General features: G+C 40.8%; 1 protein-coding gene across 2 annotated transcripts in view; it reads right to left on the bottom strand.

Moving 5' to 3' along the window:
* gabra3 (gamma-aminobutyric acid type A receptor subunit alpha3) overlaps window positions 1-18875 on the bottom strand; it is a 126688-nt gene that overhangs the window by 78753 nt on the left and 29060 nt on the right. For both annotated transcript variants that reach the window (XM_074610765.1, XM_074610766.1), the window contains exon 2: window positions 12951-13057. In XM_074610765.1, the coding sequence (XP_074466866.1) occupies window positions 12951-13036 (86 nt within the window). In that variant the 5' untranslated portion in view covers window positions 13037-13057. The remainder of the gene's footprint in view (window positions 1-12950; window positions 13058-18875) is intronic.

Raw genomic sequence — 18875 nt, 5'->3', positions numbered from 1 at the left:
TCATAAAAAAGTGAGACTGGAATATGCCAAAATGCATATTGACAAGCCACAAAGCTTCTTGGAGAATGTCTTTTGGACAGATGAGACAAAACTGGGGCTTTTTGGCAAGTCACATCAGCTCTATGTTCACAGACGCCAAAAATGACGCATCCAAAGAAAAGAACACTGTACCTAATGTGCAAAATGCAAGAGTGGCGTTAGGAAAAGCGTCCTCTTCAAAAGTTGTGAAGTTTGGTAAACACGACCTCAGCTGAATGCTGACTATATACACAAAGTGTAGGTAAAAGATGGAGCTAGTGACATCTCATGAATACGCATGGTTGACAGGCCTTGAGGTTGCCCCATTCACACTACATACATTTTTTTTTTTTTTTTTTAAAAACCCACTATATTGTAACTCTACCGACATTGCACCGCTTTTTTTTTTTTGGGAGATGACTACAAGCAAAATTAGTGGTGTACTAACACACATCTACCAATTTAAAATGTTAACAAATCATTACAGCACAGATACATCTCCTAAAGAATTTTAGGAGATGGCCTACAAGAGATGACCCCCATCCCGCTCACATCCACCCCCTTTGTCCCTGGATACATGCTGATATCTATTACAAACAATACATCCCCATACCCCACACCCTCTCACAGATACATCTCATAAAGAATTTTAGGAGATGACATGAAGGAGATGACATACTTCCCTTCTCACACCATTTGTCCTGGATACATGTTAATATCGACTACGAACAACGCTAATCCATACACCCTCTCACAAACAAACATATGGTTACAGGATCCATGCTGCTATAGCCTGCAAACAGTACCAACCACCACATCATCAAAAGCCATAAACATTTTGACCACAGCAAACCCTAGTTTGCTTGATCTTTTATGGGTACTGTAATAAAAAAGACACCTCTTGGATACAACGGAGTTCACATATAGGGATACAACTGTGTTTTGTTCACTGAAGCAGGATCCACAGGAGGGGGGTCTTCTTTTGTTTACAGAGCAACTGATAACATCTTGGATACAACTGACTTTTTTTTTTTATCTGACTCAGGATCAACAGTATGGGTCTTCTGTGGCACACCAAAAAGGCAAAAACATTTGGTCACAGGGACCAGGGGTTTGTTTGAACTTTTAATGGTACTGTAATAAAGACACATATTGGGATGCATCGGAGTTCACATATAGGGATACAACTGTGTTTTGTTCACTGAAGCAGGATCCACAGGAGGGGGTCTTCTTTTGTTTACAGAGCAACTGATAACATCTTGGATACAACTGACTTTTTTTTTTTATCTGACTCAGGATCAACAGTATGGGTCTTCTGTGGCACACCAAAAAGGCAAAAACATTTGGTCACAGGGACCAGGGGTTTGTTTGAACTTTTAATGGTACTGTAATAAACACACATATTGGGATACAACTGTATTTTTTATCTGCATCAGGATCCACAGGATGGGGTCTTTCTTTTTTTGTTGTGGAGCAACTGATAACACCTTACAGCAGACACCTTTGGACAACTACCAATAATTAACATCAGCCCTAGGGTTACAAAAAGGACACCAGGGTCACCAAGGGTTCACCTGTATCCCCACACACACACACGCGCGCGCGCGCACACGCACGCGCATGCTCACGTGCACGCGCATTTCACATGCACGCGCAAAGCCACCAGTCCTATACTACTGCTGTAGCTATAAAGAGTCCACTTTCCCCGGTAACTTCCCTCCAGCACTTCCTGCGGGATGCCCAGGTGCTCCCCTGCCAGCTGGGCTGGAGTCCCTGCCGCTTATTCTGGGTTGGCCCCCAGGCCTTTTCCCAGTTGGCAGTCCCTGGCACACTTCTTACAGCTGGCACCCTGGGGACATTTTTAGCAAATGCTCAAACCACCTCCACCGGACACACTTTGTAATGTGTGTTTGCAGTAGATGCCAAGTTAGGTTATGTGTCCGCTGGGAACATTTCTTTAGCGCTCTGACTACTTCTTACCGATTGTATTGACTTGAGAGGACAGACTGTTACACGTTTTCAGACAGTGCCAAGAGATTTGCATTGGCTTTCTCGCACAGAGCGGAGGACTGCCGAAACTATTTCAACTTGGGAAAAGGTTTTCAATAGTTGTTCAGCAATAATGACAGCCACGGCCAGCACTTCCTCCCCGGCATCTGTTTAACACTTCCAGTTAAAGCAAGAGGTGGAGGGCCAATTGGGGCCTCCTTGGCCCATTGATCACCATTAGAAGCTGAAAGTTGGAGACTGTGTTTAACAGGCACAATGTGTTCAGACAGTGGAACAAGAAGAGGAAAATAAAATCAATTGGAAAATGTTAATTTCCAGCTGGCACCAACAAATCGTCCAACACTGCTGTTCTACACCCCGATGGTGTTGAGAAAAAAAAATGCGACTGTTTGTGGAAGTTGGCTCGATAAATTTCTTGTAGCACTTCGCAGTTTTGTTTGGTGAAGTTACACAAATGTGTGTCGACAGTGACATTTGTGTCATCCGCTGAGAAATCACACATGTTTAATTATTCAGTTATGACTCAGATGGATCTCAAATGTCAAGCTGTTTTTAAATGTACGGCATCATTTGCTTCTTGTCTTCCGCTAAACATTGTTCTATCCTGTCTAGCACTGTGCTCCTCTTTTCTATTCACCACACATTCCTCCCGTCTTTGCCTCCCACACGCAGTCTCAATTCCCCAATCCATCGCTGTAAAAGCCTCTGCCTTATTTGATCTTGGATTTTTAACAGTTTTCGCCTCTCTTGTTGTCCTTGATCTTTAACTAGCTTTAATTCTCTGCCATGACAACCAAGGTCGGAGACAGGGCATTGGAAATGTCTTTCCGGTGTCTGTTCAGGCTGCGAAACAAAAGCTGACCCGTCATCTGAAAGGCTCAGTGTACATGCAGAACGAAAAACTGGAGAAATTGAAAAATAATGAGAGCTAGGTCGGCCAAGTTCAGTATATCCGTCATAACATTGCCAACAATTGTTTCAACTTAATCAGAAAACGCAGTCCAGGCTCAATGTAGAGATACACAGCAAGGTTTTACGGCAATGAACAGTAACAAGTAATCTATTTTTAAATAAAAAATCCTGTAGCTGTGATTAAAAAGACATACATTTTGCAAAAGGAAATGGATATTTTTTGGAAATACAGCCCCACAAATGAAATATGGTAGATAGGACAACAGCTGCCCTACAGCAGCAGGAAATTATCTAACACAAAGATATGATCTGAAATGTGTGATATCAACGTTTGTGACACCAACCTACTTCCCGAGGCAGTTTTAGAAAGAAAGCCACGGCTCTCGCTGTCACACGCGGCACTGATATCTGCGGGGATTACAGAAGCGCAATCACCTGCATCAGCAGCAATGAAGAGATCATTTATAACTGTAAGCATGCTCCATAGCCCCCCCACGCTATGAAGCGCTGTAAAACCTGACGCTTTTAAAAGATGTGGTTATTTTTCATGGGAGAAGACAGGGCGGGTAGACGAGTTCATGTGGTAAATGATTTCCTATAAAGCCCCAGGAAAGCTAGATAAAATACAACGCAAGAGCTGGTGATATTGAGGCTGACGTACCCCTTTTTTAATTCAAAATCTCACTACAATTTCCAAGGAATACAGCGTCATTACAGCAAGAGGAGGGTGGACAAACAGAATCCAATACATCAAATAGAAGAATGGGAGTTTTCTCATAAATCCTGGCTACACAGGCCATACCATATTTCTTTCTATATTGCCGTGATTTAGTGATCCGGAAGCCACAGGTAAAGGACACATACAACCGGGTCTCGCAGGTTTTACAGCCAACATATGCATCCCCATCTGGCTGGGTAGCATACGTCATATATAGCGTTTCTGTGAAACAAGAGGCTGAAAATATCGGCGCTCCTCTTTCTGATTACTCGCATCCTTGACAGCACTATTACGCTTTCATCGTTTTCCCATCTCAGTAACACATGTTCTCTCTCCTCCTCTCTAATCGCTATGTTCCTATTAACTTGATTTCTCTCTTTATTTTGCTGACTCCAGCTGAAAGGACTCTATTTCCAATCCATAAGGAGATGTAAAGGTTAATTATTCTATTGAACTAGTGCATGTTACTGACCGGTATGCTCTATTAGAATAAATATATGTAAGTGTTTTATGTCAGTGTAGGGATAGGAGGGTATATATACACGTTTTCATGGTAAATATTATCAGTTTACGTTATTATATTTCACATGAAAGTTTTCATTGAGGTGTTGCCAGAATAGACTCTGCAGTAAGAGCCTGTGCTGTGTCAGTCACAGCAGTTGGTTCAGCTTGCCAACCATACTGCGACATTAAGGACATTCAGCTGACCTTCCATGCACGCAGCCACACCACTACAGTACTCAGACCAAGCCATAGAGTAGACTCAACATAATCTTACTTTAAAATGAGTAATAAAAAAAAATGTGATCTGTAACGTTTGCTAAAAATCAGCAAATTTGTGATGAGATAACATTTGATATTTGGTGGGAGAAAGTGATTGTTGCTAGAGTAACCTACTCATATGATGGGAATGTACAGTATAGAAATGTGGTCTGCAGCTAGCTGTTATTTTCATTATTGAATAATCTGCCAATTTTTTCCCCTGATCTATAAAATATCAGAAAAGATTCCCATTACAATTTCCTAAAGCCCAAGATGACATCTTCCAATTGCTTATTTTGTCCGACCAACAGGCCCGAAACCACAAGATATTCGGTTTACTATCACATAGAACAAAGAAAATCTACAAATTCTCACAGCTGAAGAGGTGGAACTATAGAATATTTGGCATTTTTGCTTGAAAAATGAACATTTTTAACAATTAATCTGTTATGAAATAAGTTGGCAATTCATTTATAACTAGAATTACCGCCTCTGGGTTGTATGCTGCCAACAAGTGAAGTTGCAGTTTACATCCATGTCTGTCTAAAATGTCATCACTTCATCATTTTATTCTATTAGACATTTGTTTGAAATTGTCAGAATTTGCATATGAATTCTTGAGTTATGGACAAAAAGGTGTTTTGTGAGGTCACTCTGACGTAGATCTTTGACCTCCAAATTCAGCTCATCTTTGAGTTCAAGTGGGTGTTTGGTCCAAATTTGATGAAATTCCCTCCCGGCGTTCCTGAGGTATAACTTTCAAGAGAATGAGGCGGACGTGAGGTCACAGTGACTTTGATCTCCAAAATCTAATCAGTTCATCCTTGAGTCCGAGTAGACGTTTGTGCCAATTTGAGGAAATTCCCTCCAGGCGTTCCTGAGAGATTGTGTTCACGAGAATAGGACGTACGGACGGACATTGGGACGTACAGACGTAAAACCCAAAAACAAATTGCCTCTGGCCACGGCTTTCGCCGGCATGGAGGAATAAAAATATAGGTTAGTTTTTAGTGATTTTAGCATTGCACTCCTGTAACGTTGTTATACAGTACACAATTGACAGTTAAAAGACAAAAGTATCAGTCGATGCTGCATAACCAGAGACACTGTCTTTTTCATTCTACGCATTCTTCTTCCTTGTCAAAACCTGGCGCCTACATTGCCCACAATGCAACTCGAGGCAACATTGTAAAGACATCTATACTGCATGACAACCCGGTGGCACACATCACACATCAACACTTCCACTTGTGACACCTCGGAGGAAGGTGGTAGAGCTACAGGTGCAAAAAAAAAACTGTGAAGGAAGTGCTATCACAGTGCAATCTAACAGCAGCACTGCTGGTATCTATTAGTCAGTAGTAGGTAGTCTTCTTTATTAGTACGCCTAAGACTGACTAAAACTGTTTATCTTGCCAATGTATACAGTTGTAAGTAATTTTAAAAGTTATCCATAAAAGACAAGTAGTCAACTTTATCTAATAAGTGGACTGCACCCAACACTAGAACGGAAAATGGCCCAAGCTTACAGATTTCACGCCTGCTGCATCATCTTTTGTCCTTGGTCGATGACTTTGACGTTCAGTGCCAAGTGTAACTGTCCCAAAACCAGTGTAATTAATCTTTTCCTTCTAGTGTCCTACTATTATTACAACATGACATCAATGAGTGTTACTTACACTGGTTTAACAGTCCAGAATCTATGTTTGGAAAATTGAGCAAGTTTTGTTTTTTTTTTACATTAAAAGGTATTTTGATAAAGCTAACAATAAATTGATCAATTGAAACGCAATCATTTTTCTTTTGTAGGTTATCAGGCAAGCATTTTTCGTGCGGTCTTCTCTATTGAGGGCGAGAACAAATAAAAACTTTGAGGTTTCTCTTTTTCCTCTAAGACTCTGCTGGTGTGCTGAATAATGGATCTATCAGTGATACAAAAAGAAGAGTAATGCCTGATGGTACGTGGCATTTTGCGTTTGGTTAATGCTTTGCTTTTACGCTTAAGAGCACTGGAAAGGAAGCAACATTGTTAATAATGCACCAATTTATTTTCAATATACAATCAAACACAATTTCTACTAAATATCGTAAAAGGTGAACAGTAGTCTTTTCTCTCTGTATTTAATGAATGCAGTGTTTAACATTCAACACACTGAAGAAAAAAGACAAAATAATGTATTTAAATGACGATACAGGTCTTATCACAGTTATAAGAAAATGCTTACATGTGTACTCTACTTTAAGTCCAACCATCTGCCAAAAACAGAACCGTCCAAGTCCTCCAAATTCTCAGATGCCATCTGACTACTTGGGACTAAGATGTCCAGTTCACTCCAAACCACACGGTCTGGAATCAAATTTGGCATTCTCACAAGGCTACTTCATAAGGCCTACAGTACTTTAGCCTTTTTGCGTTCATCTTGTTCCAGACTTCGTTCCACTTTTCCCCCTTTAACTGTCGTTAGAACAAGCTGTAAGTGAGCTGCAATATCGTGAGCCCCAAACCAAACATTTGTGTGCAGTTAGTAGAAAGGACAATAACAACAACGTGAATTAACAGAATTAAGGGTAATTATTACCAGTTTTAACGTCATTGACACTGTGAGCAGATCCACAGCTATAATCTGTTAAATAATCACAATATTAAAAGGATACGCTAGCTGATAAACATTTGCAGATAAAACAATTATCAGCTCAACCAGTGGCAATTATTTGATTCATGTGCACAGATATTGTGGTTATCTTGATTCGGTGATTTTGTTTCCTAAAAAGAACTCTCTTTCTTTACTCTGCCAAACATTTGATTTCAAAAAGCACAGGCTGGAGATTCACAACCATCCACCCTATAGGAGTTATTAAACTGTCTGTTCCCCAAAAGCTATTTGATAAACTGCCAAAGAAGTCTGGAGCTTTTTTTTTTTATGTGTGAGTTGTTTAAATATGCAGTACAGCTGGTTTGTGTGATATTACATTCTTTATTACTGCAGCTTCTGTGTCTTTACATTTTATGATTTAACTTTTGGCAAGTGTTGGATTTTATTCCATTTCTTGAAAAGACATAGATAGACCTGCAGAGCTGGTTGAGGCAGAGACGATTGGTTGAGGTCAGGCATTGACCTTGAGTGATTAGGGTCAGGGTAGCCCATTGGTCAGGACATAGGACTTTAACAAATCAGCTTACCGGTACCTCTGTGAGCATGGACGCCTGGCCAATCCCAGCGCTTGAATGCTACGCAGGGCAGGTCTTAGCGAAAAAAGCAGTGGGATTCATAATAACGTGGATAGAAGTGTGGGGTATGCAATTAGTTATGATTTCAATAAAGCTAATTTGTTTTGTCAATAGCAACGCAGAAGTTTTAGACTTAAAGCTCAATGAAAAACCCTTATTTAAAACTCAGACGAAAACTCAGATTTTTAAAATATAGTGTACTCTTGCTAGTTGCTCAACATTATCAACCCTAGCTTTAATTTTACACCTACACTTTCCATGAAAAACCTTTACAAACCCTGTGTTCACAGGACTTTGAGTCAGTCTGCGCAACGTTTTCAAAGGCACAGTCGGGGGTAAGGATTTGAATCTATTGAATAGTTTATCCATAGCGTTACGTCAGACACAGATTCAACTTCAGAAGGAGTCGGGGGTGGATGTTGCTGGTGGCGAAGGATATGGGATGTACTGAAATGATTGTGTTTCATACACAGTTCCTCCATGGAAAGAGAGTCAGAGCCATTTCCTCAAGGAAAAAAAAATTAAATATACAACATAAATGCAACATGCAAAAGATATGGTTTGAGCTATGTTAGAACAACAAAAACAATTTAATTGGAACATTTCCATTGATTCTGTGATATCTTGAGGGTCCATTCTGAGAGGCGTCAGACAATTAGTTCAGCATTTGTGTATTTCCACGGCTGAATGTTCAATGTGCATGCTGTGCAGACTGCAAACACCTTTTCTGGGAAATCCAATCCAGCTTCGGTTCGATTCATGCCTGTTGGGGTTGTTTGCTAATTGGTTACTTTGAAGATCATTGGCCAGATGCTCACTATATCAATAGAAAATTTACTGGAACTCAAAAGTAATTAGTACACTGATCAATGACATTCTTAAAGAATTTGGGGTGTTGGAAAGGACACATGACTCTACTGTTGCTACTGCCAATATTTCTCTAATTGTTTACATCTAGCTTTTCTAAGTCAGTTACTTGACTTATCGGTTAAATAACAACAGGAACTGAAGGTAATTGCAAAACAGATCGATAAAACTTCAAAAGAATTAAGAAGACTGGAAAGGGAAAGGGCTTAAACTTAAAGAAAAAAGTCTGTTTTTATTCATTCCTTTTTTAATGAATATTTTCAAGGTTCTGGCTGTCTCACAAGCTGAGATACTGATCATTGCTGATTTAAAGGTACAGTGTGTAGGATTTGGTGGCATTTAGTGGTGTGGTTGCAGATTGCAACCAACTGTTTACCCCTTCGCTTACTCCTCCCTATCTAAGTCTGAAGTAACGTGAGCCGCAGAGTGAAAAACTGTGGTAACGCCGTTCGCCTCGCTCAGAAGTCATCCTTTCCATAATACCACTACTTCAGGAGCAACGGAGGTCAGACGGTGGCTGGCGGTACCACGGTTTTGCACTCTGCGGCTCACGTTACCGCAGTTTCACAAGCGTGTCCGAGAACTACGGTGGCCTTCAGGTAACGTAAAAACGTGAAAGGCTCTCTCTAGAACCAGTGTTTGGTTTGTCCGTTCTGGGCTACTGTAGAAACGTGGCAGAGCAACATGGTGGACTCCATGAAGAGGACTGGCTCCCTATCTAGATATGGAGGGCTCATTCAAAGCTAACGAAAACCCGATTCTTAGTTTCAGGTGATTATACACTAATGAAAACATAGTTGATATTATATTCCATCTCTGCTTATAGATCCCCTGAAATGTTACAGACAGTTCCTTTAACATTAGGTACACCGAGTGAACCTTTGACTTTCTTTTTCTCTTGACTCCGAGTAGAAACTATTTGCCTGGTCATTCAATCAGCAAAGTGGTTCGTCCATGAATACATTACCCTTGCCCAGACCTGTGACACATTAACCTTGACAACACACTACCGAAACAGAATGTTATCTGTTGACCAGGTCACATCTCAAAGTGATGCCCCTCTCTGCCACGCGGTGAATAATTCATGCGAGATGGGACGAGAAAGCAAAGTAGAGGTTCGGCAACTTCACTTCAATCCATAGGCAAAGTGTACATATAGCACTCTCATCCTTATAGCTATTGATTATGTGCCACGTTGGCCAGCAGCTTGGCAATGGATTGCAGACAAAATAGACAACAAGACATTCCGAGTGTCAACACTTGTTAAGTGTTGACTGTAGAAGGTGAGCGGGGGATGGAAACGAGGCAAGCTGAAGGATTTGAAAGACCTTCGCCGCATGGAAATAAACACTGCCTTCTCATTCATATGTAATACATGGATTCCTGGGAATAATAGCTTAATCAGCCCCGTCTTTCAGTGTGCGGGAAATGAGGAAATTTGGTGATGTGCAGAATGACAGACCCTTATATAGAGGATTTGTCTGTTACACCTTAATCCATTAGGAAAGTCTCCTGCCTCAACTGTAGCAAAGCCGATTTGGAGCCTGCCGATAGCATCAGTGGGCATCAGGGAGGTGGCAGTTCTCAGGCAGAATCAGCTCTGCTGATACGCAGATATTCTGGGAGCATGTGCATGCTGACGTTCTGAGGATTATTTCCAAACTCCGGCAACTTGAACTTTGATGGACAATTAATAAATACTTTCACTTTCACATGCAAATTTCCGAGAGAAGTTCCATTTTCGGTGCCGGTTTGGATTTCTCCAGAGGCAGCATAATATCTTCCCCTCAAATGAACTAATTCTCATTTAGTGCAGGTTAAGCTGAATAAAATGTGTTGAGTAAAGACCGCTGTGCGAGGGCTTTTGCGTATGTGCACTACATCATGTCTCAAATAATTGCAGAAAGATTAACATTTGTGCAAAATCCTCGTCGCATGCTGTGTTAGGTCCATGCATAATGGATTGCATTAACTGCTTGAGGCTTGCTGAAAAGGGTGGGATGACAATTTTCTGTCCCTGAATATGTCAACATTTAATACATTTCTATTATTAACCTGCTGCTCTCATCACGTCTAATGATTTTCCGTATTATTTATTAACATCCAGAATACTAATGCCAATAATTGTATCGTCAATCTTTTATTCTGGCCTCACTCTGCATGATCAAACTAAGGTCAGGCTTCCAGTACTTTTGCAATTTTAACAATGGAAATATGAATTATTGTTAACTTATTTTTGTGGTAGTTGCCAATGTGAAAGTAAAAGTTTGGACAGGAGTTGGTCCCTTATGATGAGAAAGAACTTGCTTGAATGGACACACTTTTCATCTCCTGTGATTACATGTTTTGTATGAATTTTAGCAATCTATCTAGACTGGTTTTCAGTCTGACACAGCCCCCCCCATAGAAAAAATTTAGTCATGCAGCTTGACTACAACTTGAGTCTCTATATTTGCTTACCTTTTTAGCGATACAGTATGCAGAATTCACCATTAGCATTTCCTGTTTGCAATGTACCCATGGATGTACAGACAACTATCACTGAAATACTTTGATACTGCAGAAAACTTAAAAACATGATGAGGCAAGTTTTGGAGTTTTAAGGATTTAGCAGAAATAATGATATCCTCAGAAAGTGTACGTCACACTGAATCTAAGGATATGTTTCTGCACTTTTAGAGATGAGTTAAGACTCTAAGATGGGGAGACTAATTTTGACACAAACTGCGGCTCAGCGTCTCTCCCTCAGTGTCCCCCTGCTGAGGCGCGCTACACAGTTTGAATACCTCCAATGTAGATGGATGTAGACACCTGAACATGACACCTCATTCCAAAAACCATGGGCATTAATATGCTACGTCAACAGCCTCCACTTTTCTGGGAAATCTTCCCACAAAATTTTGGGATCTGCATGGTGCTTTTGGAGCTGCAGGGATTCAGGCACTAGTGAGGTCGGCCACTGATGTTGGGTGATAAGGCCTGGCTCGGAGTCAGCGTTTGGATTCATCCCAAAGGTCAAGGGGCTCTGTGCAGGCCTGTCAAGTTCTTTCACACCAAACTGGGAAAACTATTTCATTGTGCATGGGGGCATTGTCATGTTAAAAACAGGAAAGGGTTTTCTATAATATCACTGTATGCTGTAGCATTAAGATATCCCTTCATTGGAACCAGTGGGTAACCTCCGAAAAAGTGAAGCTAATACGAAAACTTAACTTAAACTTGCATTCTTTCTAATAGCCAGCAGGGGGCGACTCATCTGGTTGCAAAAATAAGTCAGATTGTATAGAAGTCTATGAGAAAATGAGCCTACTACTCACTTGATTTATTACCTCAGTAAACATTGTAAACATGAGTTTATGGTCTCAAAGCACATATTCTTATAAAAGATCTCCTGCCAGGTTTGGCCAGCGCCTTTTCCTGGCCACAAATTTCTATTTAATATATGTAATTACACACTCGGTGTGCTCCTAATAAGCCAGGAGAGCCAGGTGACACAATGACAAATGCAAACTGGGCTAATCCCCGTCTGTCACGTACCGTTCTGATTTCTCTCCCCAGCCTGCTTTCTTCCAGGTTCGATGAGCCTCTCTCCTAGCGTGCAGAATCTTTAAAAGTGATTTACACTCCCTGCCATAACATCCTACCTTATCAACAATGCTAACATGGCAACCTGTGCATTTGAAATTTCAAGGAGTGTGGTTAGAATGACTTCTAGACATGCTGGAGATTTCGTTTTTTTTGCTGACTCGAGTACACAAACTGAAAAAGGTGCACAGGATGCAGGAGAGAAAATGCTGTGAATGGACAATCATGTGCTGTGGTGTGCTGCACAATTCAAATTAATTCAACAGTCAGTGGAATTCAGGCCGGTGAGGAGGAGCTACATTTACAGTGCTGTAGATGAGGGTGAGTTCACTTTATGTTTGCTCTTTCTAGGCCTAATTTAGGACAAGGTGGCATGGGCTCTATTTTAATCCTCGTCCAAAAAATGTGAAAGTCACATTGTTGCCCGGGAAGTCTGTGAGTGCAAAAACTATCTAGTGACACTGCTGGAGAATAAAAGAATACTCTTTCCTTGAGCATTCAATGCTAAAGGTTTTCTCAGGCAGACCATTATAGAGGTCTGGTTATTGCATTTGCCAAACTGACAGTCACAGCTGAGACCATCTCATTGTGTAATAACAAAAAAAAAAGCATTCCTTGCCTTTTCTCTGCTTACAATATAGATGAACTTTAGCTTCTAATGGTGTTGGTTAGATTACAGTGTCTGCTGCAGCGGTGAGTCGGATTAATAAACGTATTATACAGTACAAAACACATCACCAGAACGTCAACCGGAGAGGGATGGAGGCTGGGGGATTGAAATAGGTGGTGGAGAGGAAGGTAAATAGCAAACAGGGAGACAGAGAGGTGGAATACGGTATGTCGTTGTACCTGACTTCAAGAAGGAGGTTGAGGAGCAGGAGGAAGATCCACAAGCCTACGTCCAGCGATTTATGCGTCCAAAGTGTGGCAGCCATATCAGTTTAAACAGAGGACTCCTGTAGAGATGACAGAAGAGTGAGAAGGAGAGGATGTCAAACAGTATCAACTGACAAAGACTGGCAATATGAGAAAACAATGTAAACATGTTTATAGCTTAACAGGTAAATGCAGAAGTGATGGACATCAAATGATCGACAAATTGATAGTTTACTTTTTTGCTTAGGAAGGTTCCTAACTGAGTGTAATGACCCGGAAGTATCTAAGTAGAAGCCGTGATGAGAGCTGTTCGAATCCTTTAAATGCTGAGGAAAGGTGCTTCAATGCTTCCTTTCTTATCTCCTTTAGCATAGGATACACTGGACCATCCTTTACAAAAGGAAAGGAGATAATGCTGTCCCACAAGTCCAAACAATCATGCCTATCTTGCGTAGATTTAATAATTATTTTCACATATACTAGTTGGGATTGATGTTAATAAATGTGAGTAGACAGTGACAATGTTGTTTATTTATATTATAAGCATCAGTTAAAAAAAGCAAGATAGGTTTATAATAAATAATTTAATAGTAAAAAAAAAGCAAAATATAATAAGTAGACAGACTGAACTGTTGAATTCACATGGTAGGAAATATTGATATTGAACATTTTAATTGATATTGCACATGAGTGAATTGTCATTTTTGGTGTGTGCGGTCTACTGGAGCAGTGTTGATGGTAAAGTGTGACAGCAGCAGGAAGGACACACCGCGGGGGAAGCAACCTGGTTTAGAAAAAAGCTGTTTATAAAGCCTGCATAAGAAGTGGCGAAGTGTAATATGCACTTTTTTGTAGTCCATTTTTTGTAGACCCACGTCAATAACATCTACCGCCGTCGCATCATAATTACGGAGCGTAGTGAAAGTGCAGTCGGATTCTCTGAGCGCTGCGGTTGTCTTTTCCTAAGTCCTCATGAATTGTCCTTCACGCCTTTCCACGACCTCATGATGTTTTCCATCGAGATCAAGGAAAAGTGGATAGGAAAAGACATTAGGACGTAATTTTTGGGCTTTTCGACCGAAGCCTGGGTGTGTGTTGTCATGGCAAAATGTGGTCCTGGAGACACCTACTGTAGCAGGAACTACCACAGAGGCAATTTTGAGTATTTTGCCAGGTGTTTATATTTCTGTGGACAGATTTTGTCACAGGGATAGCATTACAACCGTGCAGGATGCAGTCACAAAACGTTACTGGTGTGTAGTTGAGATCAAAATGAAGGCTGAGTTCCAAGATGGGTGTTGTCTGAGCAAGGGTGCCGGAAGTAGGGGAGTGGGAAGTGGGGAAGGGGCCATTGGCCATTGTGATTGATGGCGTCTGTTAGGTCTTAAACTGATACTGACAGTTTTATATCTAAACAGCATGTGGATGTCATACACATCATATTATGAGTCTTTTTTATAGGGTGTCAATCAATGTGTAAAGTTAACGAGACCCTCAGAAAAGCAGAGGGGGTGTGTATAATATAAAGCAAGTTCAGCATCACATGTTTCCCACTAGCAACCTACTAATGAGTGTAGTGAAAAGAGACAGGTTGTCTGTTTTGGTTTGGAATGTTACTAATATGATCTGTACTTCACGCACGTTTTCTTTAGTCCATGGATGCCCTTGAACACACACACTGTCGTCTGTCCTTCCACAGTTAACCGAACAACCTCTTAAAGCTTCGTTTGTATGTATAGCTGTGTCCCTCTCTCCTGCACGTCAGTGAACGGTGGACATCTCCCGACAGTAATTATCTTGGGCTGTGCGCACCTGTCTGGAGGAAACAGCCCCCATCTGAGTCTCTAGCTGCTGATCCAAAACCCACCTGGTTAACGTGCCTGGTATGCGACTCAGAATATTTTAATTGTATTATTTGCGATGAACAGCCAAGCAGTTAATCTCATATTAGGCAAGACATCAGCTGTAATTCATAATTAGTTGTATTATTTGGGTCCTGGGTGGAGCCAAAATGTTACCGTACGATGCTCAAGCCCGTCCATTCAGCGATAGTGGTAATATTTGATAATTTAGCAGCTCTTGGTTCAAAGATACAGATTGGCTGGAATATTTGGTTAATCATTTTATTATGTTCGCCATATATTTGTCAATTACTACTTTTACTTTTTAATGGTACATGAAGATGTTAGATGTTCATACACAATTTTTCATACTTCATGCTTTTTTATTCTTTATGCTTTTCCTCCTTTAGTTTTTTTTGGTTAAAGGAGTTATACTATTACTTTGAGATATTTGGAGGAGGGTATTGCAATTTTTTTTTCTTAGACTAGGGAAGGGTAATGAAAAAACAATAATAAACTATATTTTTAAGAAAATAAAGCATAACGTATATCCTCCCTCCCCACACCAATAATTTTTGTACAGCCCCTTACTTATCTATACCTATACCATTCATTATAACCATCATAGATGTGGGCCTAACTAATAAAGTCTAACTCAAACCGAATACATTAATTAAGGGATGATGCCCAACGAGGTGTCCATTATTGGGAATTAATGGACGACAGCCAGAACCGTCCAACGCTATTCAACTTGCTACTTCAGACTGCAGCCAACAGTACAAATGGCATCTCATTTGTTCGTGAAATCTTGATATTGATTTCGGGTCAATAACATATGGCTGGATAGCTAGCTAGTCTGAGCAGACTAGAAATATCTCCTGTTGCCTAAAAGGTTTGTCCTATTTACTGGAGTAGTGAACAACGTTTCCATTGCATAGCAACCGTATGGGATGGTAATGATTGTTCCAGGTATTAGCAAACTCTTAGGTATTACCAGGGAAACGGAGTTATGGCTTGTGAGAAACTTTAGATTTTGGTTGCAAAACACAAATTTAATGGTCTTTTTCTTTGGCAAGTGACCATGGTACAGAATAAGCAGGATAATGCCCTTTGAGGTGTCCATTATCAGGAATTAATGGACTTTGCAGAGGCGCGTCAGACGGTTCTGGCCTCCCTGTCGTCCATTAATTCCTGATAATGTACACGTCGTCGGGCGTTATCCCTTACTTAATGGACACCCTGCGGCCAATCGGAATCAAGTATTCACCCAGACGATGGTATAAATATTAAATAACCCACCTACACATCCTCGAACCAAATTACTCTGAATACTTACTATGAATATATGAATGAGTTTAACAGTGAGTGCTTGTGTCTGTACTTCCACCCACACGACCCTCAGTAATCACGAGAGATGACGTAGGTTTACAAGCTCCAAGATTTTTAACAGCACACTAATCACAATTTGACCAAACACTACCAGGATAATACATCACATAAAAAACCCTGGAATAAAACACATTATACAGCAGTCTCCATCTTCCTTATGTCTCCACCACTCTATACATGTTGCATAGCGACTGCATATTCCTAACACTGTAATTATTGGTAATTATTGCGAGGTGGGTTGCAGTCTGGCAATTTACAGAAAGATGAAATGACCTCTCATGAGAAGTACATGAATGCAGCCTGGAAGATGAGGGAAAAGGAAGGCAAATGTCTGCAGCGGCTACACGGCCCACTCAAGCACGCACACGCGTAGCAGCTGTGTCGTACTTAAAAGGCTTTCATTGTGCTTTTGTGAGATTCAGCCCCCCCTTTATTGACACCGTATACAAAGAGGAGATCAAACACTACCCTCGGGAGAAACCGTGTTCTCTGTGCCACTGTGGAGTCCTGATCATTACAGGAGGAGTAAACAAATGAGTGCATTTGAAGATACACTAGTGTTCAAATAGGAGGCTGCACTAAAAATTGCTAAAACCTGCGACCATCCTCCTACACCACGTTTGCGATGGCGCTGAGTGAAACCACTTTAAAACAGCTGTCTCAATATTGATTGTAGCTGAGCACCAAGTGAAGTCAAGATCCACATCTAATAAGTCTTTACACTGGCGGCGATGCTCGTGAGCCAAAGAACTCCGAGTTACCAGCCAATTATTTTAAAGTGTTTTATATGTGTGAGGAATTAGAGCTGATGATGATTTCTTGGCAGTTTGTAACCTCAAAGATATTTCGAGGCAAGCCAGTGCTAAAAACTTTGTTTGAAATGAAGCGATACTTTGACGCCGCTGCTTCTGGCATTCAGCACCCTCTCGTCGTTTATTTTAAATAATGTATGAAACATGTGGACAATTTCAATCACTTACCGGGGATTTGACAAGAGCCAATATACATTGACATACTGCTTCATAAATCCAAGAGCCGTGAGGTGTTATTGGTGTCAAAACATTTACAGTCATCGTTATTAACCTGTGACTTGAGTGTCCTTGCTGCCATAAATAAAGCCGCCATCCATTTATTTTCTATGCCATCAACTGTCCTTCTTTGGCTGGGAAATACTAAAGTGGGATACTTCTGGATCATGGGACAGAGATCATGATGGTCCCAGTGAGCAAAATGTGCAACCATTTCCGGATGTTCTCATTCATAGCTCTACCTACTAAAAGTAATGCACTGTAATTTGTATATACCCCACAAAATCAATTTGTATGTAATCGTGAACCAGGAAGTATAATGAGTGTAAACGGCGTGTAGGGAGGAGGTCGGGGTGGATGTGTGGGTCAAAAAATACTGGACTTTCTCCCAGGAGGACGCTCTTAGTATCTCCAGTGAAACCAGAAGACAACTTTTATTTATTTGTCACGTAGCTTCCATACTTAAGTTACGCAACTTTCAGAGTTATTTGAACCCAAACGTGGATTTATTTGTCATGTCATTTCCATATTTAAGTTACGCCACTTCTGTCGTTTTTTTAAACCAAATGTTGACTTATTTTTTCACGTAACTTCCATACTTAAGTTATGCCACTTCCAGTTATTTTAACCCAAACCACGTTCTTTTCCTAACCCTAACTAAGTATTTTTTCCCCCTAAACCTAACCATGTTGTTTCCTGTGAAGACGGAAGTTTATTTTGAAAAGACTGTATGTGTGTAACGAGCGGAAATTGTCATGTGTTGCTGGACATTCATAGGAAAACGCACAAAAAATGAGTAATAACTTCTTGTCAGATATTATATGAACCATTGTATGAGGATACGTTGAACATTTTCGAATAAGCCATGTAATCTTAACCTGAATATGAGAGTATCCAGGTTATGTTTTCACCGGCATTGGTTTGTTTGTTTGTTCATCTGTGACCAGGATTACTCCAAAAGTTTGCTACGGATTTGAATTACACTTTTTGGAGGGTTGGAGTGTGGCACAATGAACAATACATTAGATTTTGGTGGCGATTCGGATCATGATCCGGATTCAGGAATTTTTTTAAGGATTCTGATCAGCCTGAGCATTAAAACCACAGGGTATAACACATGCGCTGTACACATTGATGACGCATGACCCCGCCTTATCCTTCTGAGAGCAAAGAGATACGTGTGTGGATGTGTGGCGAGACATCGAGGTGCGGGAGCTGCTTGCCGTCCGCGGTGACAAAAATAAAAGCGGTATGACGGGATGAGAGACAACGTAGTGTAACGTTATACAGACATAACAAGGCTGCTGAATGAGAGAGGCATCCGCCGATACGTTACGTGGAAACACACCGTGTTAATAACAAGCTGACCACCTCACGGTACCGCCAGCTGTGAGCTGTGATCTGTTTTTAAAGTCACGCACCTTGGCGGAGATATGCGCTCTCCGAGTGCCATTCTAGTTTTACATGCATTCACCCAAAACTGAGATACTTGACTAGCCACTTTAAAAACAAAAGTCTAATTTTTTCCAGTTAAAAGGAGTACAGTTCATGCAAATTAGCTCATTTTATTTTTCCTAATTTCAGCCCTCACCTCCTTTTCAACAGATGACAAGCTCAAGGGCAGGCCAAGTCCCAGACTG

Source organism: Sebastes fasciatus, chromosome 16 (assembly GCF_043250625.1).
Source record: "Sebastes fasciatus isolate fSebFas1 chromosome 16, fSebFas1.pri, whole genome shotgun sequence".
In the NCBI taxonomy this organism is placed as follows: Eukaryota; Metazoa; Chordata; class Actinopteri; order Perciformes; family Sebastidae; genus Sebastes; species Sebastes fasciatus.
The sequence above is the reverse complement of the archived record's forward strand: the minus strand, read 5'-3'. Positions and strand labels throughout refer to the sequence as shown.